Source organism: Pan paniscus, chromosome 8 (assembly GCF_029289425.2).
Source record: "Pan paniscus chromosome 8, NHGRI_mPanPan1-v2.0_pri, whole genome shotgun sequence".
Taxonomy (NCBI): domain Eukaryota; kingdom Metazoa; phylum Chordata; class Mammalia; order Primates; family Hominidae; genus Pan; species Pan paniscus.
In genome coordinates, this window is record NC_073257.2 from 40,049,428 (window position 1) to 40,074,946 (window position 25,519).

Here is a 25,519-nt window from a genome sequence, read left to right on the forward strand (position 1 = left end):
ATACTGGAGAAATACCCCAGGGAAGCATCGCCTTGGTGGGCATACCCCAAGGGAGCCACAGCATCCCCTTCACTTCCTGCCGGACTGGAGTGATTAGCCAGAGGTTAAAGCTTTGAGTTTTTGCAGTTCTTTTCTGAGTATGTGTCCTGCCCTGGGCATGTGCATGGCTTTAAAATTTCCAGTATACAGATCACCTGAGGTTGATCAAGACCAGCCTGGCCAACATGGCAAAACCCCATCTCTACTAAAAATATAAAACTTAGCTGGGCGTGGTGGCGCCCGTCTATAGTCCTAGCTACTCAGGAGGCTGAGGCAGGAGAATTGCTTGAACCCAGGAGGCAAAGGTTGCAGAGAGCCAAGATCAGACCATTGCACTCCATCCTGGGTGACAGAGTAAGACTCTGTCTGAAAGACAAAAAAAAAAAAAAAAAATTCCCAGTACATAAAGGTGCTTTTGAATGCCTTAATTTGACAAAGAAACTCTTTGCCCAGCCTTTCCTCCCTGGCTTATAGGGCACTATTGAATACCTCAACAGTAACGTTTTGCCCCTGATGCTTGTGGGCTGTTTATTTGGCTTACAATGTTTTAAGGAAATTCTTGCTCCCTTTTCACCGTGAGTGAGTTCTGGGGAAGGTGAAACAAGGATAAGTGCTTTGTGTCAGTCTTCCGATAGCTCGTAGACATGTTTAAACAGAAAAACTCTTTGTGAATGAGGTCTTTTCTCCCTCTGGAAGTAGGAACCTGGGTCCCACATGTGGTAGGAATGAAAAAAGGTAGGTAGGCTACCTTTTTTTTTTTTTTTTTTTTTTGAGACCGAGTCTTGCTCTGTCACCCAGGCTGGAGTGCAGTAGCGCGATCTCAGCTCTCTGCAACCTCTGCCTCCCGGGTCTCAAGCAATTCTCCTGCTTCAGCCTCCGAGTAGCTGGAATTACAGGTGCACGTGCCACCACACCTGGCTAATTTTTGTATTTTTAGTAGAGATGGGGTTTCACCATGTTGGCCAAGCTGGTCTCGAACTCCTGACCTCAGGTGATCCACCCCCCTCTTCGACCTCCCAAAGTGTTGGGATTACAGGCCTGAGCCACCCTGCCTGGCCTAGGCTACCTTCTTAGGACCACCATCACTATCAAGCCAGGGAGGGGGGTGTGAGACAAGGGCAAATAAAAATGCCACAAAATTTTCCTACCATTTTTAAGTTGCTTTTTTTCTGATTTGGTGTCCACTTGGTTGGTGTAAACCTTGGACCATTTTCAGAGTTCAATTAGAGTCTTTTCTAACAGTTGTTGCATTTTTCAATTTTTTTACTTTTGTGATGAAATGGGCTCTTGGAGCTACATTCTGCCCCATTTATGCTGACATCACCCCAAATATTTTTGGTGAGGAAAAGAAACTAATTTGGAATTGACATCTAGGAGAGATAACTAAGGAGCTGGAGCCACTGATTGCAAAACACCAAAAACATGGCTAAAGCCTTTAGGCAAGGTCACATTTAAATAGCCAACATTTCTAATCATTAATACATCTTCTACACTGTTGCTGTTTTTCACTTTTCCCAACCCATTGGTTGGTGTGATGAGTTAAATTCAAGGCCCAAAACCAACAAGTTCCAGGGTAAAAGTGAATTGCTTTGTTACAGTATAGTTTTATGATGATGAATACCTTCTTTAAAAAAACAATGTTGGTTTATAGAGTTTAAGATAAAAAAGTAACCAAGTGTTGGTATGGTGGCTCACACCTGTAATCCCAGCAGTTTGGGAGGCTGAAGCGGAAGAATTGCTTGAGGCCAAGAGTTCAAGACCAGCCTGGCCAATGCAGAAAGACCCTGTCTCTTAAAAAAAAAATTAAAACAAAAAATTAGTCAGATGTAATGGCATGACTGTAGTCCCAGCTACTCAGAGGCTGAGGCAGGAGGATCACATGAGCCCAGGAGTTTTAGGTGCAGTGAGCTATGATCGCACCACTGCACTCCAGCCTTAGTGACAGGGTGAGAATCTGTCTCAAAAAAAAAAAAAAAAAAAAAAAGAACGTAACAAAGATAAACTTTGAAATCAGAAAGATTAATAAAAATAAAAGTGGACAACATACACAGCCTAATTTCAGTAATTAATATAAAGCTTCAGTAATGAAGGCTGTGTGGTGGTATTGGCCTTAGAGCAGACAAGCAGATCAATGGCACAGAATTAGAACCACACATAAATTGTCAACTGATTTTTTTTTATATAGATGCCAAGTTAATCCTATCCTGAATGACAGTCTTTTCACAAATGATGCTGAGACAAATGGGCAGCTTTTATGAAAAGGGAATGGACCTCTATCCATACTGCCCAACAAATACATGCACATGGATCACAGGCCTAAATGTAAGATCAAAACTATTAGCTTAGAAGAGAAAACAGAGATGACTTTAATTGTAACCTTGGAGTAGTCAAAATATTTCTTAGGATAAGAAGGCACTAACCATGAAAAAAATATGATAAATTGGATTTATAAACTTTAAAAACTTCTTATCAAAATATACCATTAACAAAATGCATAGAAAAGCCCCTGAATGGGAAAATAAATGATAAGATGCATTTTCACATATGAATGCATGTAGCAAGTGCAATGAGAATAATATTCCATTTATAGTATGAACAATGCATACAATAGTTGAATTTCAGGCATAAATATAAAGGGAAAAAATAGCAGAAAAGTTGTACCTTGTACTTGATTGTGAAGACTGTAAGAAAGATAACCCTTCCTAATTTAGTGAAGATATTTTAACATAAGACTAATTAATTTTTATCAGTATATTTTAAATAATAATTTAAAATGGGATTTCCAAGTCAAGGAAACATGCCCTTGTTTTTGGTTTGTTGACTTTTTTTTTTTTTTTTTTCTGAGACGGAGTCTCATTCTTGTCACCCAGGCTGGAGTGCCTGGCGCACTCCAGCTCACTGCAACCTCCATCTCCCAGGTTCAAGCGATTCTCCTGCCTCAGCCTCCCAGGTAGCTGGGATTATAGGTGCACGCCACCATGCCTGGATAATTTTTGTATTTTCAGTAGTGACGAGGTTTCACCATGTTGGCCAGGCTGGTCTCGAACTCTTGACCTCAGGTGATCCACCCACCTTGGCCTCCCAGTAGTTTGTTGACTATTCTTAATAGTGCATTTAAAAAAATCAGATTGGATTGGGGCAATCAGGAATTCTAGAATTGGTCTTTGACTTGTTAGTGGATATTCAAATAAACCTTCCAAAAAAGGTTAAGAATACTGGAATAAAAATTAGGCCATGAGCTGCCCCAAATATCATAACGAGAAACATAATCTTAAAAAATGTTCTGAAGATGTATGCTTTCGCTGCAGCTAAAACACACACCCCTATTATTGTTGAAATTGCACTTTGTAACACTGGGTAGCCTAGAAGATACAATGCCTCAATTGATTTTTGGTTTACTGAGGGCTGAGAACTAGAAACAAATGCATAGGAAATGTGTGCAGAAAAATCGAAAGAAAATCCTATACAAATGACAAGATTAATCATGGATATGGAATCAAGATTGACTTTCCAGAATGCCATGAAACCCGTTACCCCTACAATCACAGAACCAATAGCAAAAGTCACCCACAAGGAACACAATGGATAAGGGATTAACAATAAGGAAACAATGAACATAGCTGCTGATGCAACCAATACATTTCTAACAGTGTCTTCTAATATTGCAGCATACTGATCAAAATATATAAATGCCTGGTTATACACCATTAGGGGAATTTGACAGTCTTCAGCTATGCGTCGTAATTGGAATAACAATATTTTCTTTTTGGCTGAGGAAGAAACATCTGTTGTCTGAATGAAGCCCCGGGAAGAAATGATTTCATTTGATGATGAAATATTAATATCATGCTGAAAATTTGGAAAATTGCTTAAAAAATCAGGAATATTGTTCATAAAAGTATTCTTCTCATTAGGATCTTGGCTGTTACCTTTTAAATATTGCACATATGCATCTAACCAAAACTCTGTAAGATTTTTATCTACATAGACATTTTTTTCAAAAATTTTAATACAGTTTTCCAGTTTTTGCCTAACATCTTTATCCCAGTAGTCAACTTTTTTAGTAACAATAACCATAACCCTGGGACCATAATCTGAAAAATAATTCTCCTCTACGTTAAAATATGGTGTGATGTAAGAATCGTCACTTGCCAGATTTCGAAGGTCTAAACCTTCCTGCACATGGAAACACCCATATATACTGCTTATGATGTACAAAACATATATAAAGACTACAAAATACTTGGACTCACTCCTTGTGAGAAAGGGGCCAAAATAGTCTCTAAAAAACAAACTCATTGGATGGATATCAGTTCCATGTTCATCTGGGACAGAACCAAATGGGAAGCAGCAGAACTTTTTAAATGAGGACCATTTTGGGTCAGCCTTTTTCAACCAGCATAGGCAGACTACTTCTCTTTTACCATCCAAGGCCATAAATGCTCCAAAACACGTGATGTTATAAAAATAGCAAAATAACAGGGTCGTTCCTGTATAGATGCAAAAACATCGTACGGACCTAAAAGAGCTCATAATCCCTGTATATAAGGCCAGGATGTTAGTGATGGTGGTGATTGTAATAGACACTGCCGCTTTTGAATAGACATTGGACATCCGCTCTCGTATGTCATCTGCAAGGTTGGTCTTATGCCAGGCAGAAATCATGATAAACATGTCATCGACCCCAACACCTGTAAAAAAAAAAAAAAACAGAATCTTCATCTTCATACATATTAGTATCCATTAAAAATTAAACAGGTTGATTCAAACCATTTTCTTTTTCTGTCTCTTAAGGTTTTATTTATCTTGTCCAATCTCTGATTAAATACTACTTTCTCTGTGATGCTTTCCCTGGTTGCCTCTGAATTTACGACAGAACTCATCACTCCTTCCTTTGTAATAAGTCTTTGCTTTGTACATACTCCTATTATTGCACATAGCACAGTATACTCTACTCTTCACTTAGGGTGTTTCCATGATGAGGTCAGGAAACCTGGCTTCATGGGTATTGGTCAAAGCAGCATTGGCAACGTGTATCTTTGATTCCAATAGATTGCCAGAGAGATCATTTTCTCTTGTAAGATGAACAGACACAGCCAGCCAACATTCTGTTGCTTGAAATATAAGCTGGACTTAACGTGTTCTACAGTTAGCATCTGGCTGTCTCTGTGGTATGATTTGAGAGGCACCACATAGTTTATAGACACACATAGGCACATGCACAGATGTAGTTTTCCTGCTAGTTTGTTTCTGATACCTAGAATGTTGGTATTCAAATTTCACTTGCCCAGTTCATTATAATGAGATCAGAAATATGTGTCAAGGTAAATCTTAAGAATTCTTTACATATTAATGCCTACTAGATAATTAGCTCCTTTCCTCAGTGATGTTTCAGATTGGTTGGAATAGAACATCTGAGGATTTTCAAGTCATGACTGAAGCCTGGGGAAGGAGGATTACAAAAAAAGGGAACTGGAAAGTGCAGCATGAGCATGTTGCAGATAAATTTCACCTCCCTCCAACTTCCTACCAGACATGTGAGTAATGAATTGAGTTATGACAATAGGATGGCTATGATAACAATAGATGATGGGAATTTTTCAGCTCCATTATAACCTTCTGGGACTACCGTTGTATATGTGGTCTGCTTTGTATATGCAGTCTATCTTTGACCAAAACATTGCTATGTAGTGCATAATGGTATAAGAAAAAAATATTTGACCTTTCAGTTAATCAAGGGATGCAAATTAAACCACAAGTGAGACACTTGGTTTTCTTATTAATCAATATTAGCAAGACTGAGGATTTTTGGAAGTTTTTCTGCAAATGAAGACACTCATAGTCTACTAAGGAGAAATGGAAATTGGCACACAATTTTTCAGTCCAAGTTTGCAACAAAGCAAAAGACTTAAAAAGGGAATACCTTTGACTATCAAATCTACTTCTAGGAATTTGTCCTAATTGGACAAATGCTCAAAAGTAGGACAAGTGTTTGGTGTAACTTATAATAGGAAAATATAGAAAACAACATAATCCCATAACAATATGAGGTTGGCCAAATCAAACATAGTGTTAGATTAGAGTCATATTCAGTCTTTTTAAAAAGAGGTAGATATTCAATGTTAAATGAACATTTCTTGTTATAAAATAAGATGTTTGAAATGGAGAGAGAGCTATATGTGTATATTTGCATAGACCAAATTCTGGATGGATATACATAAAGATATTAGCAGGAATTATCCCTGAAGGGTGGAATTACAGTTGTTTTCCATTTTTCTTTGTATTTTTGGTAAGCTCAGAATTTATTTTAGTAAGCATTAGAAAATAAAGGTGTTTATATTTTGGAAAGTAAGCATCTTGGAAAAATTAATATTTGGTTTTCTGGGGGAGATAGTGAGTTGTGTACTGGATATTAGCTTATTTATTCTAGCTTTTCAAGGCATACCTTCCTCGTATGCACTCACACCTAATCATCCAGTGTACCCCACAGCCATAAATAACTATAGTTAAGATATATATAATTGATTTAATGTAAGCTGTTTTGTAGAGTTTGCAGGGAGGCCTAGGACATTCCTGTATATAACTGTAGACTTTATAAACACCAGATACTTAGGTTATTTTTAAAATTTAAAATTTAAATTTTAAAATTAAATTATTAAATTTAAAATTTAAAATTATTTTAAAATATATTTTTCTTCAATAATAAATTAACCTTAGCTTACTGTAACTTTATTATTTTATAAACTTTTAAGTTTTTAAAAAAGTTTTTGGCTTTTTATGATAACACAGCTTAAAATACAAAAACATTGGACAGCTGTACAAAATATTTTCTTTACTTATATCTTTAATCTATAAGCCTTTTTCTATTTTTAAAAATCTTTATTTATGGCTGGGCACGGTGGCTCATGCCTGTAATCCCAGCACTTTGGGAGGCCAAGGTGGGCGGATCACGAGGTCAGGAGATCGAGACAATCCTGGCTAATATGGTGAAACCCTATCTCTACTAAAAATACAAAAAGAAATTAGCCAGGCATGGTGACGGACGCCTGTAGTCCCAGCTACTCGGGAGGCTGAGGGAGGAGAACGGCGTGAACCTGGGAGGTGGAGCTTGCAGTGTGCCAAGATCACGCCACTGCACTCCAGTCTGGGCGACAGAGCGAGACTCTGTCTCAAAAAAAAAAAAAAAAAAAAAAAAAGATAAATAAATAAAATAAAAAATCTTTATTTTTATTTTATTTTTTTACTTTCTAAACTTTTTATTAAAAACTAAGATACAAAAACACATATGAGCATAGTAGTGCATGCCTGTAGTCCCAGCTACTCGGGAGGCTGAGGCAGGAGAACAGCTTGAACCCGGGAGGTGGAGGTTGCAGTGAGCTGAGATTGAGCCACTGCACTTCAGCCTGGGTGACAGAGTGAGACTCTGTCTCAAAAAACAAACAAACCAAAAACCACACACATTAGTCTAGGCCTACATAGGGTCAGAATCATCGCTATCACTGTCTTCCATCTCCACATCCTGTCCCACTGGAAGGTCTTCAGGACACGTGGAATTGTCTCCTATGATAACAATGCCTTCTTCTGAAATATCTTCTGAATAACCTACATGAAGCTGTTTTACAGTTAACTATTTTTTTCATAAGTTAGAGTACACTCTAAAATAATGACATAAAATTTAGCATAGTGAATACATAAAGCAGTAACAATTGTTTATTATTAGGTTGTGTACATAATTGTATGTGCTATACTTTCATAAGACTGGCAGAGCAATATGTTTGTTTACACCAGGACATAAGGAAAGAAAATACTATTGTACAGCTGTCCATTGTGTTTGTGTTTTAAACTGTGTTATCACAAAAAGTAAAAAAGTTTAAAAGAAACTTTAAAGTTTATAAAATAATGAAATTATAGTAAGCTAAGGTTAATTTATTATTGAAGAAAGAAAAATACATTTTTAAATAAATGTAGCATAGCTTAAGTGTCCAGTGTTTATAAAGTCTGCAGTAGTGTACAGGAATGTCCTATACCTTATGTTCACTCAACATTCATTCACTGACACCCAAAGCAACTTCCAGTCTTGCAAGCTCCATTCGTGATAAGTGCCCTATACAGGTGGACCATTTTTCATATTTTCTACCGTATTTTTACTGTACCTTTTCTATGTTTAGATATATTTAGATATACAAATACTTACCATTGTGTGACAGTTACCTATAGTATTCAGCGTAGTAACATGCTGTACAGGATTGTAGCCTAGGAGCAAGAGGCCCACATAGCCTAGGTGCGTTGTAGGAAATACAATCTAGGTTTGTGTAAGTACACTCTAGGAAGTTTACACGATGTTAAAATTGCCTGTGGATGCATCTCTCAGACCCTCAATGTTAAGTGATACATGACTGTATTTTTAATGACGCGTATTTTGTTTTTTACATGTGAACTGCTGTTCACGTACATGGTCTGTTTTTCCATTAGGATACTCGATCTTTCCACCTCTAGAGATATCCGGTTCAATTTCATTTCCCTGTTTCCTGGCACCTCATTTTTGAACTGTAGAGCCACCTCAATACAATTCTTTCCCTTATATATATCCCCTACCCCGCCACATACACGGTGTGCAGCCTCCCGTTTTGTTTTACTCACCTAGAATAAGAAATGGTGAATTGGCAACTATGATGACAAATGGCACCCCAATGTGCAACAGCAGGCCAAAGCCGCTCACCACTGCCAAGAAAGCAGAAATCACTCCAAAGGCCGCAACACACATTTTGTTTCGTATGCAGTCAAACCTGTAAATTTGGAGGGAAAAATCGTGGAATTTGTGGTGGTAGCTTTCATCAATGGATAACATTCTTGACTTGGACACCTAGTCAGAAATCTCTAAGACAGTAATTTCCACACATATCTGCTGGAGACCTTTAATTCCCAGGGACTATCTCAGAACAACTGAAAAAAAAAAAGGAAAGAAAGAATAGAAAAGTTAGAAATCTGTAAATCTGTACTTCTACTGACTCTGCTATATGTGATTCTTTGCAGCCAGCCAAGCACTAAGTCACTGACTAGCATTTTGGAACCACAAAGAATTACTAAAACACTGCTAATGGCTAATTCCACTCTGATCTTGAGAAGGGTGTGAATGGAATATAACAGATAATGAAGAGCAAACTGTACTAGAGAAAGAACATAGATCCAATTATCTTTTTATCCATCCCTGGTCTCTAACTAGCCATAACACAACATTAAATGCCTCCTGTATTTCAAAGTTAGTACAATGTGTATTGTTGTTAACATAAAGTAGGAAAGTCTTTTAAGTTACTTTCAGGATTCTTCTCTACTGGTGAAGTGGGCTCTGTGGAAAAGTTGCTACGAATTTGGAAAAAATTAAAATGTGCTATATTTTAAATGACCCAAACTGTGCCTGTTTCCTTGGCAAACCAACAGAAACAGGACTGTATACAAAATATTTTAAAGTATGATTCAGTGCTTTACCTCCTCAGCAACCATAACATTACCTTTTAAAATATTGGCAACAACCTCTGGTTTTAGATTTTGCTTGTTAGAAACTGCTTCAAAACAAATGACTGATACCTGCATTCAGATATTTTAGTAGGGGAGAGAAACTAAGTTTGGAATTTTAGTCTAGGAGCTGAAGAACTGGAGCCACTGGTTTCAAAACAGCAGGAACATGACTGAAGACCTGCAGGGGAGATCACATTTAAATAGATAAAATTCTTCTTATTAATAAAATGTCTATACTGTTATTGTATTTCACTTTTTCTTAACGTGGTACTATGAATTAAGGTCAGGGCCCCAACTCAACACACATACACATATAAATTCCAGGGCAAAAGTAAATTGCTTTGTTATAATAAAATCTCTTACTATAATTCTTTCTTTCTTTCTTTCTTTCTTTTTTTTGAGACAGACTTTTGCTTTTTTTGCCCAGGCTGGAGTCTCACTCTGTCACCCAGCCTGGAGTGCAATGGTGCAATCTTAGCTCACTGCCACCTCTGCCTCCCGGGTTCAAGTGATTCTCCTGCCTCAGCCACCTGAGTAGCTGGAATTACAGGCATGTGCCACCACACCTGGCTAATTTTGTATTTTTAGTAGAGATGGGGTTTCACCATGTTGGCCAGACTGGTCTTGAACTCCTGACCTCAGGTGATCCGCCTGCCTCGGCCTCCCAAAGTGCTGGGATTACAGGCATGAGCCACTGCGCCCGGCCTAATATAATACGTTCTTAAAACAACAATATTGGTTTATAGGAGTTTAAGATAAGAAAGTAAAAGAGATGAATTTCAAAATCAGAAAGATTTTGGATAAAATGATAAAAGGTATATATGACAAGGTTATGCCCATTCCTCCTCTTGAGTTTCTGGATTTCTTAGGTGTGAATTTTTCAGAGGATAGGGGAGTGAAGTATAGTATTGATTATAGAGACTTTGGCTAGATATAAATAAAGTTCAGGACTATCTGTGGTTTCAGGCATCCATTGTATGTCTTGGATAGTATTCCTGTGGAAAAGCAGGGGATTACTATACATAAAATAGCATGAGCTATAATTGAGTTCAATTTAGAGCACAGACTTTTGAAAAAGTCTTATTTAAATGACTTCATTGCAAGACAATAAATATAGAACCCTGAAATATGTTTCAGTAAGTGTCTTAAATGAGCTAAAGGCAGGTATGCAAGGTATAACCTTCATATATGAGAGTGTGTGAGACAGGCAAAATGGGGATATGTCCTAGAACTGTCTAGGAAGCTCCACCCAGAACAGACATAAGAGACCCTCTGTGATAAGGAAAGAGAGGGAGCGAGAAGTGTCCAGGGAACTTACAAAAGCACTTGCAGGCAGCCGGGTGCGGTGGCTCACGCCTGTAATCCCAGCACTTTGGAAGACTGAGGTGGGCGGATCACCTGAGGTCGGGAGTTCGAGACCAGCCTCTCCAACATGGTGAAACCCCGCCTCTACTAAAAATACAAAAATAAGCCAGGTGTGGTGGCGCATGCCTGTAATCCCAGCTACTCAGGAGGCTGAGGCAGGAGAATCGCTTGAACCTGGGAGGCAGAGGTTTCAGTGAGCCGAGATTGCGCCATTGCACTCCAGGCTGGGTGACAGAGTGAGACTCCATCTCAAAAAAGAAAAAACACCAAACAAACCAACACTTGCAGAAGGATCAGTTTCATATTCAAAGCCAGAGAAGACATATATTAGACTGTCATGGCAGCATTCATGTCTTAAGAATTTTTCGATTCCATTTCTCCTACTGTTTGAGCATGCTCCAGTCTGTGAACCACTCAGCAAGATGGATAGTGAGAGAAGTGATAGGAGAGGTCTGGAATATCCCTTTTTCCCCATTAAAGGCTATTCCATGTAGCATGCTTCAGCTAGGAGAGGAGGAAAAACCTTAGCTTCAAATCAAGTTACCACTTTTGTTTATGACATGAACATGAACATGGACATTTTAATTCTGACTGGAGGACTTTTTGTCTTGCCTAAGAATTACTGTAATGTAGGGATTGCCTGAATTTTCATGAGGCAGAGGAAGAACTTGCTCTACCTAGTAAACTTACAAACTTACAGGAAACAAAGGGAGACAAAAATACAACTGCTTTATGTTTATACCTTATGAGTCTTGTGTTCAATATGGTGGTTACATAAGCATAGAAGAGTCTTTGGAGACAACTATAAATCATTTTCCAATTCCCTTAAATAAAATATTTTTGTGCATTATTGTCCAAAATCATTTGTAAAGATATGTAAGAACTGACTAGAGTTTGTATTTTCAAAACCAACTATCTATCTAGTAGAAAAGTTTTGTTAAACCAATTATTGGTAACATGTAGACTGAATTTTTAAAATGCTTTATCCTACTAACTTTAATAGCCTGAATTTTGTGGGGTTTTTTTGTTTCTTTTTAAAGTTTCTTTGTTTTCTAAGTGATGTGGCCTTCCTTTCCAGAGTAACAAAATTATGAGGTAGTTCATTGACCCTAAAGAGGTCCCCAGTGTCTTCACATCCCTTTACCTACTGAGACTTCATCTTTCTTTTCCTTACATCTAAATAGTTAAATTATATTATTTGTTCCTAAACCTACCTACACATAAGAATCAGCTAGAGAAATTTTTGAAATATAGAGTTCCAGATTTAATCCCAAGATATTTTAATTTGGTAGGGCGGGGCCTGAGAATATCTGGTTTATGGCTCTCTGGGTGACTCTGATGTAAAATAATCTATTTATTTTAATATAATTAGAATATAATCTATGGGGTTCCTCCTACATCTAAATTCTGTTATTTGATGATATCTTTCATATTTAGTTTGAACTCAAGAACACAAACTACCCCTAATGCCTAGAGAACAATTTTTAAGTGCTTAACAAGGTAAACTGCACATCAGAATGATGGAGACACTTAAGTCAATTAAATTAGAACTTAATTTTTTATATAGTGAAAAGTACTACTTCAAATTAGCAGAAATAGGACATGCTTCTTGGTTCTACCAACTTATCTGCCTTCCAAATGGAACAATTAATCATAACTGATGCAATATGTAAGGTAAAAAAGATATGCCAAATCAAACAAAACTGGCCACAATTTCTTTTACTATTCCATTTGATTAGACACTATTGCTGATGGGAAAAAATGTTTTTAAAAGTCACCAGGTTTAAAAAACAAGAGTTTAGCACTGGATGTTAGGAAGAATGGCAGAAAAAAAGCTCTTGTCCTCTCAAAGAATTATCAAAAAAAAAAAAACAAGCAGAAACTGTCAGAACCAATTTTATGAACCCTGGAAAATAGTCGAAAAGTTACAGCAACCAAGCGAATGATGAATCCAAAAAAAAAAAAAAAAAAAAAGCCCCCCCTTTCTGGCATGGTGGCAGTCTTAAAGCAGTAAGTCTTAAAGTGGCATGGGTGTTAAAGTGGTCACACTCTTAAAGCGGCCATAGTCTCAAAGCAGCAGCAGTATAAAGTGGTCACAGCCTGAGTTCCCAGTGTGAGAGTGTTTCACTGGATCTGGAGGGGGCAGAGCAGATTTTACTCAAAAAATATTGTATATGAAAATTAGCTGGGCATGGTGGCGCACGCCTGTAATCGCAGCTACTCAGGAGGCTGAGGCAGGAGAATGGCGTGAACCCAGGAGGCGGAGCTTGCAGTGAGCCGAGATCATGCCACTGCACTCCAGCCTGGGCTACAGAGTGAGATTCCATCTCAAAAAAAAAAAAAAAAAAAAAATTGAAATGTGGCTAGGCATAGTAGCTCATGCTGCACCCACCAATGGGGGAGGCTCACAGTGTAATCCCACCACTTTGGGAGGTTGAGGTGAGAGGATCACTTGAGGCTAGGAGTTCAAGACCAGCCTAGGCAACACAGCAAGATCCTGTCTCTACAAAAAATAATAAAAATTAGCCAGATGTGATGGCATGTGCCTGTAGTTCCAGCTACTCAGGAGGCTGAGGTGGGAGGATTGCTTGAGTTTAGGAGTTCAAGGCTGCAGTAAGTTATGATTGTGCCGCTCCACAGCAGCCTGGGCAACAGGGAAAGACCCTGTCTGAAAAGAAAAAAGAAATGTGAAGAAAAGAAAGCATAATAGAGGAAATGAAGGACAAAAAAGTTATAAGACAGATAGAACATAAATTTAAAAATGTTACAAGTTCTTTCTTGTCAGCAATTACCTTAAATGTAAATAGATTAAACTCTCCAATCAAAAGACAGGTTGGCAGAATGGATAAAACAACATGATCTAACTATATGCTGTTTACAGACTTACTTTATTGCCAAAAATATAAGTAGATTGAAAGTACATAAAAGGATACTCTACACAAATAGTAACCAAAATAGAGCAGGAATGGCTACACTAACATCAGGCAAAACAGACTTAGAGACAAAGGAGTACATTATATATTGATAAACAGGCCAATTCCCCAAGAAGCTATAACAACTGTAAACATATGTGTACTGCGTAACAGATACCCAAAATATATGAAGTAAATATTGACAGAAGTGAAGGGGGAGATAGAGCGCTCTACAATAATAGCTGGAGAGGACTAGGCGTGGTGACTTACACCTATAATTTCAGCACTTTGGGAGGCTGAGGTGGGTGGATCACTTGAGGTCAGGAGTTCGAGACAAGCCTGGTCAACATGGTGAAACCCCATCTCTACTAAAAATACAAAAATCAGGTGAGCATGGTGATATACACCTGTAATCCTAGCTACTCAGGAGGCTGAAGCAGAAGAATTTCTTGAACCTGGGAGGCACAGGTTACAGTGAGGCAAGATTGTGTCATTACACTTCTGCCTGGGTGACAGAGTGAGACTCTGTCTCAAAAAAAAAAAAGAAAAAAAAAGAAAAAAAACTGGAGAATGTAATATACCACTTTCATCAATGCATGAAACATCTGAGAAGAATATCAATAAGGACATAGAGAAATGAACAACACTACAAACCAATTAGACCCTACAGAATTATATAGAAGACTCAACCCAATGACAGCAAAATATACATTCTTCTCTAGTGCCCATGGAACATTCTCCAGGATAGATCATACATTCAGCTGTAAAACAAGTCTGCATAAATTTTAAATGATTGAAGTTATACAGTGTACGTTTTTCTAACCAACAATAGAATAAAGCTAAAAATCAATAATAGGAAAACTGGAATATTAACAAATCTACAAAAATGTAACGATACACTATTAAACAATCAAGGGACATTAGAAAATACTTAGTTAAGAATGAAAATGAACACACAACATACCATAACTTATGAGATACAGTGATAATAGTGCTCAGAGGGAAATTTATAGCTAAATACCCACATTAAAAAGAAAAAGGATTTCAAATCAATAACAACTTGTGGATCTAGGGAAAGGAGGGAAACCAAACCCAAAGCTAACAGAGGTGTCTTAGTCTGTTCTGCCCACTGTAACAAAATATCTTAGACTGAGAAACTTATAAACAACAGAAAATTGCTCCTTACAGTACTAGAGGCTGAGAAATCCAAGGTCAGGGCCAAAGATTTGGTGTCTAGTGAGGGTTTGCTCTTTGCTCCACAGATGGTGCCTTCTTGCTATGTCCTTACATGGTAGAAGGGGCTAATAAGCTCCCTCGGAATTATTTTTAAGAGTATCAATCCCATTCTAATCACCTCTCAAAGGCCCCACCTCATATTACTATCACACCAGGAATTAGGTTTCCACATAGGAATTTTGGGAGGACACAAACATTCAGGCCACAGGAAGAAGGAAGGAAAGAATAAAGATTAGAACAGAGGTGAATACAGAATAGAAAAACAATAGAATGAATCAATCCAAAAGTTGGTTACTTGAAAATATCAACAAAATTGACTAAATTTTACCTAGTGTCACGAAGAAAAAGAGAAGACACAAATAACTTAAGCTGACATGAAAGCGGAGACGTTACTACTGACCTTATAGAAATAGAAAAGTTTATAAGAGAATATTATCAAAAACTGTATGTCAACAAACTGGATAACCTAGATGAAATGCATGAATTCCTACAAAAACACAAATGACCTAAACTGACTTAAGGTGAAATAGAAAATCTCAAGGCCTATAACAAAAGATTAAACCAGTAATCAAAAAACTCCCAATAAAGAAAAGTCCAGGACCAGATTTCACTGATGAATTCTACCAAACATCTAAAGTGGAGGTAACAGGAATCCTTCTCAAACTCTTCCAAAAAATTGAAGACGAGGAAATATTTCCTAACTCACTCTGGGAGACCATCATTACACTGACACAATACCAGACAATGACATCATAAGAAAAGAAAACTACAAACCAATAGCTCTCATGAATATAGGTGCAAAAGTCATAAACAAATACTAGTAAGTTCAATCCAAAGCGTATTAAAAGTATTATACATCATAGCCAGCTGGGATTTATCCCAGAAAGGTCATCGGGAGAAAGTCAGTCAATGTAATATACCATATTTATAGAACAAAGGACAATAACCACATGTTCATCTCACTAGATGTTTAAAAGGCACTTGACAAAATCCAATACCCTTTCATAATAAAAACACTAAAAAACTAGGAATATGAAGGAAAATTCCTCAAAATAATAAAGGCATTTATAAAAATAGTAAAACTAACATCATACTCAAGGGTGAAAGAATGAAAGCTTTCCTCTAAGATCAGATCAGATCAGAAACAAGACAGAAAAGACTCCCACTTTCCCCATTGATATGCGATGTTGTACTGGAAGTTCTAGCCAGAGCAATTAGATTAAAAAATAAAAATAAAAAGCATCTAAATTGGAAGGGAAGAAATATAACTCTCCCTCCTCAGAGATCACATGATTGTATATATGAAAAATACCAAAGAATCCAGAAGAAAACTACTAGAGTTAACAAATTCAGCGCAGCTTCAGGATATAAGAGCAACACCAAAAAATTAGTTGTGTTTCTATACATAGGCAGTGAACAACCCAAAAAGGAAATTAAGAAAGCAATTCCATTTAAATAGCTCTAAATGAATGAAACACCTAAGAATAATTTTAACCAAGGAGGTGAAGGATCTGCACACCGAAAACCAGCAAACATTGGTAAAAGAAACTTAAAAAGACCTGGATAAATGGAAAGATCCTTAGTTCCTGGGTTGGCAGACTCAATATTTTTAAAATGCCAGTCCTACTCAAAACAATCTGCAGATTCAACACAATCCCCATCAAAATTCCAACAACCATTTCCCCCCCAGAAATAGAGAAGCTGATTCTAAAATTCATATGGAATTGCAAGGAGTCTAGGATGATCTATATAATCTTGAAGAATCACAACAAAGTTGAAGGAATCAGTATTATTCAGCCATAAAAAGCAATGGAGTTCTGATACATGCTACAAGGATGAACCTTGAAAATATTATGCCTAGTGAAATGAGCCAGTCACAAAAAGATAAATATATGATTCCACTATATGAAATCTTTAGGAAAATTCACAGAGACAAAGTAGATTAAAGTTAACTGGCACTGGGTTGGGGGTGGTGGTGGTGATGGGGAATTTATTGCAAAATGTTAACAGAGTTCTTGTTTGGGATGATGCAAAATATTTGAAAACAGATCATTGTGATGGTTGCATGCCAATGTGGATGTAATTAATGCCACCGAATTTTACACTTAAGAGTGGCTATAACATCATATGTTATGTCATATATATTATTATATTTTACCACAATAAAGTATTTTTCATAAAGTAAGAGATTTAAAAACTAATCAAAGCTTTTTACCTAAAGCATGATGTGACTGCAAACAGAATGATGAGAATGTATGCCAGGTGAAACACAGGGATCACAGTCACAGAAGTTGCCTCAAATTCCAGTTGTCTGGAAAGCGATGTAAAGTGGACTACCTGCCACAAAAATATACTCAGATAAATAACTTTTAATTACAATATTTGTGTGTGAGTTACAAAAACTATTGAAACACTTTATCTTAGTGATGAAACAATATGTATGTTAAAATTCAGCAAAAGATAAAAATACATGGATTACGACTTCAGAATAGAGAAAATAATGTAGATTTGCTTCTTTCCACACATCTATGGATTCCCCAAGTTTCTTTCAAATTCAAAGTTTAAATAAAACTCCTGAATAAACAAAATCTGAATTTTATATAAAACTTTGAAATCTTTTTTTTTTTTTTTGAGACAGGGCCCTCAACCTCCTGGGCTCAAGTGATCCTCCTGCCTTGGCCTTACGAATAGCTGGGACTACAGGTGTGCACCACCACGACTGGCTAACTTTTGTAATTTTTGTAGAGATGGGGTTTTGCCAGGTTGCCGAGGCTGGTCTTGAACCCCTGGACTCAAGCAGTCTACCTGCCTTGGTGTCCCAAAATGCTGGGATTATAGGCGTGAGCCACCACGCCCAGCCTAAAACTGTTTAATCTTGTTCTCATTAATAGCTGCAGAAATTGTAACTTTTTCTAAATTTGTATTAGGTTAGTGTCTTTTACTATTTCAGTTGCATAAATATTTCAGGAGGGCCTGGTCTTTGAAAGCTCTTTCCAGCAGGTGTCTCTTTCACTAGGCTTATTTATACATCTGAATAGTGTTGCAGATCCACCAATAACTGAACAGCTAATATGTACCTCACACTAAGCCAGGTGCTGCTTCGTATGTATCTAACTTGAAAAATGCTAAGCTAGTTATCTTCTTAAGGCTATGGAACTTTTACTTAAAAGACGGTTTGTTTTTTAATCCCAATGAGCTCCAAGCAAGTTTTAGGGGTTCCCCCAAACCAGTGAAGACTTTAACTAAAAGTAGAATTTCAGAATACTGTAATTTGATTAGAAACCAAACCCCAAAATTAAACATGAAGATCAATGTCTGTACTGAACAGGCCCATCTGGTGGACATAGGATTTGTGTTATCGACTAGAATGCTACCAGGGATTCACAATTTCTGGCATCCGTCGGTGTTAAGAAAATCGGGTTGAGTACCAAATACAGTAGAGCACACCCAGCCTAGAGGCAAGGGCCCCATAAAGTAGTCAGGAAGTGCTTTTGTTACGATTCTGGGGAGCAAGTCTTCCTCATCCCTCTCACCTTCTCCTGGCCTCCCTGTAAACCCACACCACCAGGTACCTCAATTTTTTTCAAGGCCAAGATGTTCTTAATGTTGGTAAATTGGTCGAGCAAATGGGTGAGCCATTGCTTGCTCTGCACGTCGTACTCAGGGTCCTCGGTCTTCAGGTAGTACAGCAGCCGCATGGCTTTGGCCCGCAGGAGTAACTGGCCCATTCCTAGGCTGCCCCCCAAGATGTATCCTCCGAAGAAGCCGGTCAGGTAGAGGGGATGCCCGCCGTGATTGTAGGCGGGGAAGGAGATGCTGCTCAGGTTGAGCGTTTTGTTCACCTGCCAGGCATACAGGATCGGGTTGGGGGGCACGCAGAGCGCCCTGTACCTCGCGCACACCTGCTGGTACTCGATCTGGCTTCCCTTTTCCCGCGCCACATGCAGATCCTGCACCGCGCCGTCCAGTTTGCTGACTTCTGCAAAGGTAGCCGGGTCCAGCAGTGAGTCGCTGTAGGAGACCACCAGAAGCGAGACGAAATTGGCTTCGGTGCTCCTCCTGGAGGCGGAGAAGCGGTAGGAGTCGTTGGTGGTGAAATGGCCCTGCACGAAGCGCCGCTCCGCCTTGGCCGGGCTCCCCACAGGGGTGTAATGCTCCTCTAGGTCTTCCTCTTTGTCCTTGGGTAGGTACAGGAAGCCGGTGCCCAGCGCGGCTGTCAGCATCAAGGGCGCCAGCAGGAAGATCCAGGGGTGCGCGCCCACCTGCCACCCCAGCCACTGGAAGGCGCGGGACAGCAGCCCCTCTAGGCAGTCGGTGTGACAGCGGTGCCGGTGCCTGCAGATGGCCGTGGGTTCGGGGGTTTCCTCCTCCGGCAGGGGTGCATCGTCCAGCTCCAGCGGCAGGCGGGGTGCATCGTCCAGCATCGACGGCCGGGGGGGTGCATCATCCCCCTCTGGCAGGGGTGCATCGTCCTGCTCCGACGCCGGGGGTCCTGAGGGTTCGGGGGGTTTCGGGGGTGCCAGGGGTCCCGGGGGTGGCTGCTTGCCTTCCGACTCCGATTCCTGAGATTCCTGGTACCACTGCGGCCCGGTGGCGGAGTCCCGTTTGGTGAGCTTGGGCTTGGGCTTCTGCTCCGGCCCCGGCCCGGGCTTGGGCTCCACCCACGGCATTGATTCTTCCTCTTAGGAAGCGCAGGAGGAACAGCAGGTGAAAAGCAGCTGCGGAGATCCCACCAGACGGTTTCCTGGCCCCACCCAACGCTCTCCTGGCCCCACCCAACGGTTTCCTGGAGAAATTCTAGGGGAGTTTGCCCTCCAGCCGCGCTCCGGAAGCGGAGGCTGCGTTGGGAGCACGTGGTTTGCCCCGTCGCCCAACTAATCTGAAATGTGTTTGTGGCGTGCCTGGTTTCTCAGGGGTTCTGCACATACAAGGAACGCTTCTTCAAGGCCATCAAATGCGTGCCTATCCTATGGACTCGCAATTTATTGGGAGAATGTGGGTGTTTCTTCCACGCACACAAATGGCACAGAAATTCCACGTGTCCTGAGTGACAGATTTTACCTTTCTTGGCATTCACCCAGTAACAGTTTCAAGTAAGACTTTTATGAATCTGACACACTTGACTTAGTTATTATTTTTATTTTCTGTCCACAAGTGTAACACGTACATACATTCTCCTAGTAAAAAGAAGTAAATGCATAGAATGAAAAGTGGGGAAAAAAAAATCAAAATCTTTCACTCCCATTCCTCTTAAAAGAAGTGTTAAAAAGTGGGTCTACATCCTTGCAAACCCTTTCTATGCATATACATGCATATCAAAGATATAGCAAATATACCTTTTTCATAAATACTACTTCACTATTCATGTTATGTAGATTACATTTTTCATCTACAGTGGCAGAAGATTTGAACATGTCAGTGCATATGGATTTATCTTATTTTTTTGAACTGCTCTATACTTTTCCAATGTATGGATGAAACATAATTTAGCCAGAATTTTACTGATGGACCCATACATTGTTTAGTCATTTGCTTTTATAAACAGTGCTCAGTAAATAAATATCATTTTTTAACCTGTACACAGCAACCATATCTGTGAGAGATAATTCTTTACAGTGGATTCACTAGGCCAAAGGATAGGTTCTTTTAAATTTTTAGAGCTATTGAGAAATTAAAATCCAAAGAAGTTGTATTGATTTATACCCTCATAAGCAATATATGAATTTGCCACAGCCTATCCTACAATGTCAGCAAAGTGGTTTGTGCCACTGGCATCTTACTTTGGTTTAATTTTGAATGTACTGCTTAGTATCCTTATCTTTCCTTTTTGAGTGAACTATCATATCTTTTGCGTGCCTATTCCATTCAATAGTTTTCCTATTGGATTTTGGGATTTTCTTCTTGATTTATATGTTAAAGAAATGACCACTTTTCTTGTGGTCTGAGTTACAAGCCTCCCCTCTCCCCTCATTTTTCTCATTGCCATGGCTTATTTTTGCAATTCAATTAATGAATACTTTTCTTTCATGAATTCCATTTTTTGTCATAACAAATTTTTCTTTTTTTGTGATTATAATTGCTGCGATTTGAATGAATGTGTCCCTCCAAAATTCAAAGGTTGGAACTCAAACCCCAATGTGATAGTCTTTAGGGGTGATTAAGTCATGATGGTAGACCTCTTATGAGTGGGATTAGTGACCTTATAAAAGGGCTGGAGATAACTAGCTAGGCCCTTTTGCCCTTCCACTCTTTCGCCAGGTGAGGACATAGCCTTCCTTCCCTCCAGAGGGTGCAGCAACAAGGCACCAACTTGGAAGCAAAGGCTGGGCCCTCCAGACACCAAACCTGCCAACATCTTGATTTTGGACTTCCCCCATCCAGAATTGTAAGAAATAAATTCCTGTTGTTTGTAAACAGGATCTTAGATATTTTGTTATAACAGCACTAATGGACTAATACAATAATTATCTGCTTTTTAAAAATTTAAATATTAATCCATCTGGAATTTATTTTAGTTTAATGTAGGCAGTTAAGAATCAATGACATTAAGTGATTGTTGCCAACTAAAAACTGTGCTACCCTTTCCATCATAATATGGAATTGTAATTGAAATATGGCTGTCCAATCAAGGATTACATTTTCGAATCTCCTTTGTTCCTTTGTGTGGCCTTGTGACCAGTAATCAGCTACAGAATATAAGTGGAAGTGATGGGTGTTTCTTCCAGACCAAGACCTTTAAGAATTGCTCTATCCCATCCCATCATCTAGACATAGGTGACAGAGGAACCTACTTGAACTGTGGTACATAAGCTGGCAGGAACCTGGGTTCCTGAAGCATCATGGGCAAGATACCTAGTCACTGACCAGGAACATCTGTAGTGACTGTTACATGAGTGAGAGATATATTTGTATTGTGATAAGCCACTAAAATGTCATGGCTTATTTATTAAAATGATTAGTTTGGCTTTACTACTAGATAATCCATGAAGATATAGCTGTCCCTAACACTCATATCTGAGCACACTTTAGTTTACTTAGCACTCTACCTGTTGACATTGAAAGAGAGGTGTTAATTACATAACATTTGAAAAGGATCTGGAAGAAAGGTGGTTTATCAGTGGGTGTACTTCAGGGTTAACCAGATGTTAAAATGAGAATTCTATTCAGTGCGCTTGTGTCATCCACATCAGTAGATCTGACTATGGCAGTATCAGAAAGCAAAAAACAGAAGTATATCAAACCAGTCCCTGCTTATTTTAATTCAACTATCAATAATAATACTTCATTTAAAATAAGGCATCCAAAACAAATTTAAATTAGATGGTTTGCCAGGACTATAACCTATATTAAGCAAAATACCCCTTTTTTTGTAAATATAAGTGAATAATCATGAGGAATAACATGAAGAAGGAGGAAGATGAGCTAATAAAATATCTAAAGTAATTGAAGGACAAATATTTGGTGATTAAATCAATGTTGAATTAAAAAATGATGACATATGGCCAGGCCCGGTGGCTCAGACCTGTAATCCCAGCACTTTGGGAGGCCAAGGCAGGTGGATCACTTGAGGTCAGGAGTTTGAGAGCAGCCTGGCTAACATGGTGAAACCCTGTTTCTACTAAAAATACAAAAAATTAGCTGGACATGGTGGTGCATGCCTGTAGTCCTAGCTACTCTGGAGGCTGAGAAAGGAGAATTGCTTGAACCCAGGAGGCAGAGGTTGCAGTGAGCCAAGATCGTGCCACTGCATGGCAGCCTGGGTGACAGAGTGAGACTTCGTCTCAAAAAAAAAAAAAAAAAAATGAAGCATGGAAGTATGCATGTTAGTTTGTTGTCCAAAGTCAGTCACATTTTACAAATGCTTGTCTTTGAAGAAAGACTTTGAAAATCAATCTAGTGCCTTACAATGTATTGAACTAGTTTGTAAATGAGTCCTCTATTCATTTTTGTTGCAATTTGTTCAAAATCAGTTGTGGATCTTTAATCAAAGTGTTTATTGGATAGAATTTCAACCAAACTTAAAGTTTTGAAACTTTTAACAAATTTCAATTATTAAAAACAAAATTTGTATTAGAAGCCATTGAAATTGTCACTACAAAAGTGAGGAAGGAAGCGAATATATGCTATGAGAATAAAACACTGTACAAGATTTAAATTAGAAATTTTATAATTGTGTTTTTGAATGTGAACTTGTAAGAAGAATTATTTTTGGGCTGGGCATGGTGGCTCACGCCTGTAATCCCAGCACCTTGGGAGGCTGAGGTGGGTGGATCACTTCAGGTCAGGAGTTTGAGGGCAGCCTGAACAATATGGTGAAACCTGGTCTCTATTAAAAATACAAGATTAGCTGGGCATGGAGGCGCACACCTGTAACCCCAGCTACTTGGGAGGCTGAAGCAAGAGAATTGCTTGAATCCAGGAGGCGTAGGTTGCAGCTAGCTGAGATCATGCCACTATACTCCAGCCTGGGCAATGAGAGTGAAACTGTCTGAAGCTTCTATTTTTATTTGGACAAATATATATTCTGTAATGAAAGGAATATTGAAAATGCCTATTTTGCAGCATCTCATTTGGTTTGGCAAAACATTCAAGATAATTAGAACTAGAGATTACTTATTTTATTTGTTTCGCTTTATCAAGTGTTTCTTAAGAATGATACTCTGAATGAAGTAAAGAAGACAGTACCAGCGCGGTTCCAAGATGGCCGAATAGGAACAGCTCCAGTCTACAGCTCTCAGCGTGAGCGATGCAGAAGACGAATGATTTCTGCATTTCCAACTGAGGTACCGGGTTCATCTCACTGGGGACTGTCGGACAGTGGGGGCAGGACAGTGGGTGCAGTGCACCAAGCGTGAGCTGAAGCAGGGCGAGGCATCGCCTCATCCGGGAAGTGCAAGGGGTCAGGGAATTCCCTTTCCTAGCCAAGGAAAGGGGTGACAGATGGCACCTGGAAAATTGGGTCACTCCCACCCTAATACTGCGCTTTTCCAACGGTCTTAGCAAACGGCACACCAGGAGATTATATCCCGCACATGGCTCAGAGGGTCCTACGCCCACGGAGCCTTGCTCATTGCTAGCACAGCAGTCTAAGATCAAACTGCAAGGTGGCAGTGAGGCTGGGGGAGGGGAGCCCGCCATTGCTGAGGCTTGAGTAGGTAAACAAAGCGGCCAGGAAGCTCGAACTGGGTGGAGCCCACCGCAGCTCAAGGAGGCCTGCCTGCCTCTGTAGACTGCACATCTGGGGGCAGGGCATAGCCAAACAAAAAGCAACAGACACCTCTGCAGACTTAAATGTCCCTGTCTGACAGCTTTGAAGAGAGTAGTGGTTCTCCCAGCACACAGCTTGAGCTCTGAGAATGGACAGACTGTCTCCTCAAGTGGGTCCCTGACCCCCAAGTAGCCTAACTGGGAGGCACGCCCCAGTAGGGGCAGACTGACACCTCACACAGTGGGGTACTCCTCTGAGACAAAACTTCCAGAGGAATGATCAGGCAGCAACATTTGCTGTTCACCAATATTCACTGTTCTGCAGCCTCCACTGCTGATACCCAGGCAAACAGGATCTGGAGTGCACCTCCAGCAAACTCCAACAGAGCTGCAGCTGAGGGTCCTGACTGTTAGAAGGAAAACTAACAAACAGAAAGGACATCCACACCAAAACCCCATCTGTACGTCACCATCATCAAAGACCAAAGGTAGATAAAACCACAAAGATGGGGAAAAAACAGAGCAGAAAAAATGAAAATTCTAAAAATCAGAGCACCTTTCCTCCTCCAAAGGAACGCAGCTCCTCACCAGCAACAGAACAAAGCTGGACAGAGAATGACTTTGACGAGTTGAGAGAAGAAGGCTTCAGACAACGAAACTTCTCTGAGCTAAAGGAGGAAGTTTGAACCATCGCAAAGAAGTTAAAAACCTTGAAAAAAGATTAGACGAATGGCTAACTAGAATAACCAATGCAGAGAAGTCCTTAAAGGACGTGATGGAGCTGAAAACCATGGCACAAGAACTACGTGATGAATGCACAAGCTTCAGTAGCCAATTCAATCAACTGGAAGAAAGGTTATCAGTGATGGAAGATCAAATGAATGAAATGAAGTGAGAAGTTTAGAGAAAAAAGAATGAAAAGAAACGAACAAAGCCTCCAAGAAACATGGGACTATGTGAAAAGACCAAATCTACGTCCGACTGGTGTACCTGCAAGTGACGGGGAGAATGGAACCAAGTTGGAAAACACTCTTGAGGATATTATCCAGAAGAACTTCCCCAATCTAGCAAGGCAGGCCAACATTCGAATTCAGGAAATACAGAGAATGCCACAAAGATACTCCTTGAGAACAGCAACTCCAAGACACATAATTGTCAGATTCACTAAAGTTGAAATGAAGGAAGAAATGTTAAGGGCAGCCAGAGAGAAAGGTCGGGTTACCCACAAAGGGAAGCCCATCACA

General features: G+C 39.4%; 1 protein-coding gene across 1 annotated transcript; it reads right to left on the bottom strand.

Moving 5' to 3' along the window:
• Positions 1 to 112: 112 nt before the first annotated feature.
• LOC100986128 (patched domain-containing protein 3) lies at positions 113 to 19,880 on the bottom strand. Its single transcript, XM_055092534.1, has 4 exons — positions 18,641 to 19,880; positions 17,284 to 17,405; positions 8,680 to 8,825; positions 113 to 4,730 (listed from the first exon to the last, which is right to left on the bottom strand). The coding sequence occupies exons 1-4, from the start codon at positions 19,736 to 19,738 to the stop codon at positions 3,223 to 3,225; spliced, it is 2,874 nt and encodes a 957-aa protein (XP_054948509.1). The 5' UTR covers positions 19,739 to 19,880; the 3' UTR covers positions 113 to 3,222.
• Positions 19,881 to 25,519: the final 5,639 nt, after the last annotated feature.

Coding starts and splice junctions, on each gene's coding strand:
- LOC100986128 (XM_055092534.1), bottom strand. CDS start 19,738: ATGCCGTGGGTGGAGCCCAAGCCCGGGCCGGGGCCGGAGCAGAAGCCC. Junction 17,406..18,640: donor TGGCCTTGAAAAAAATTGAG/GTACCTGGTGGT, acceptor TTTTTGTGGCAG/GTAGTCCACTTTACATCGCT. Junction 8,826..17,283: donor GCAGTCACATCATGCTTTAG/GTAAAAAGCTTT, acceptor CCAAATTTACAG/GTTTGACTGCATACGAAACA.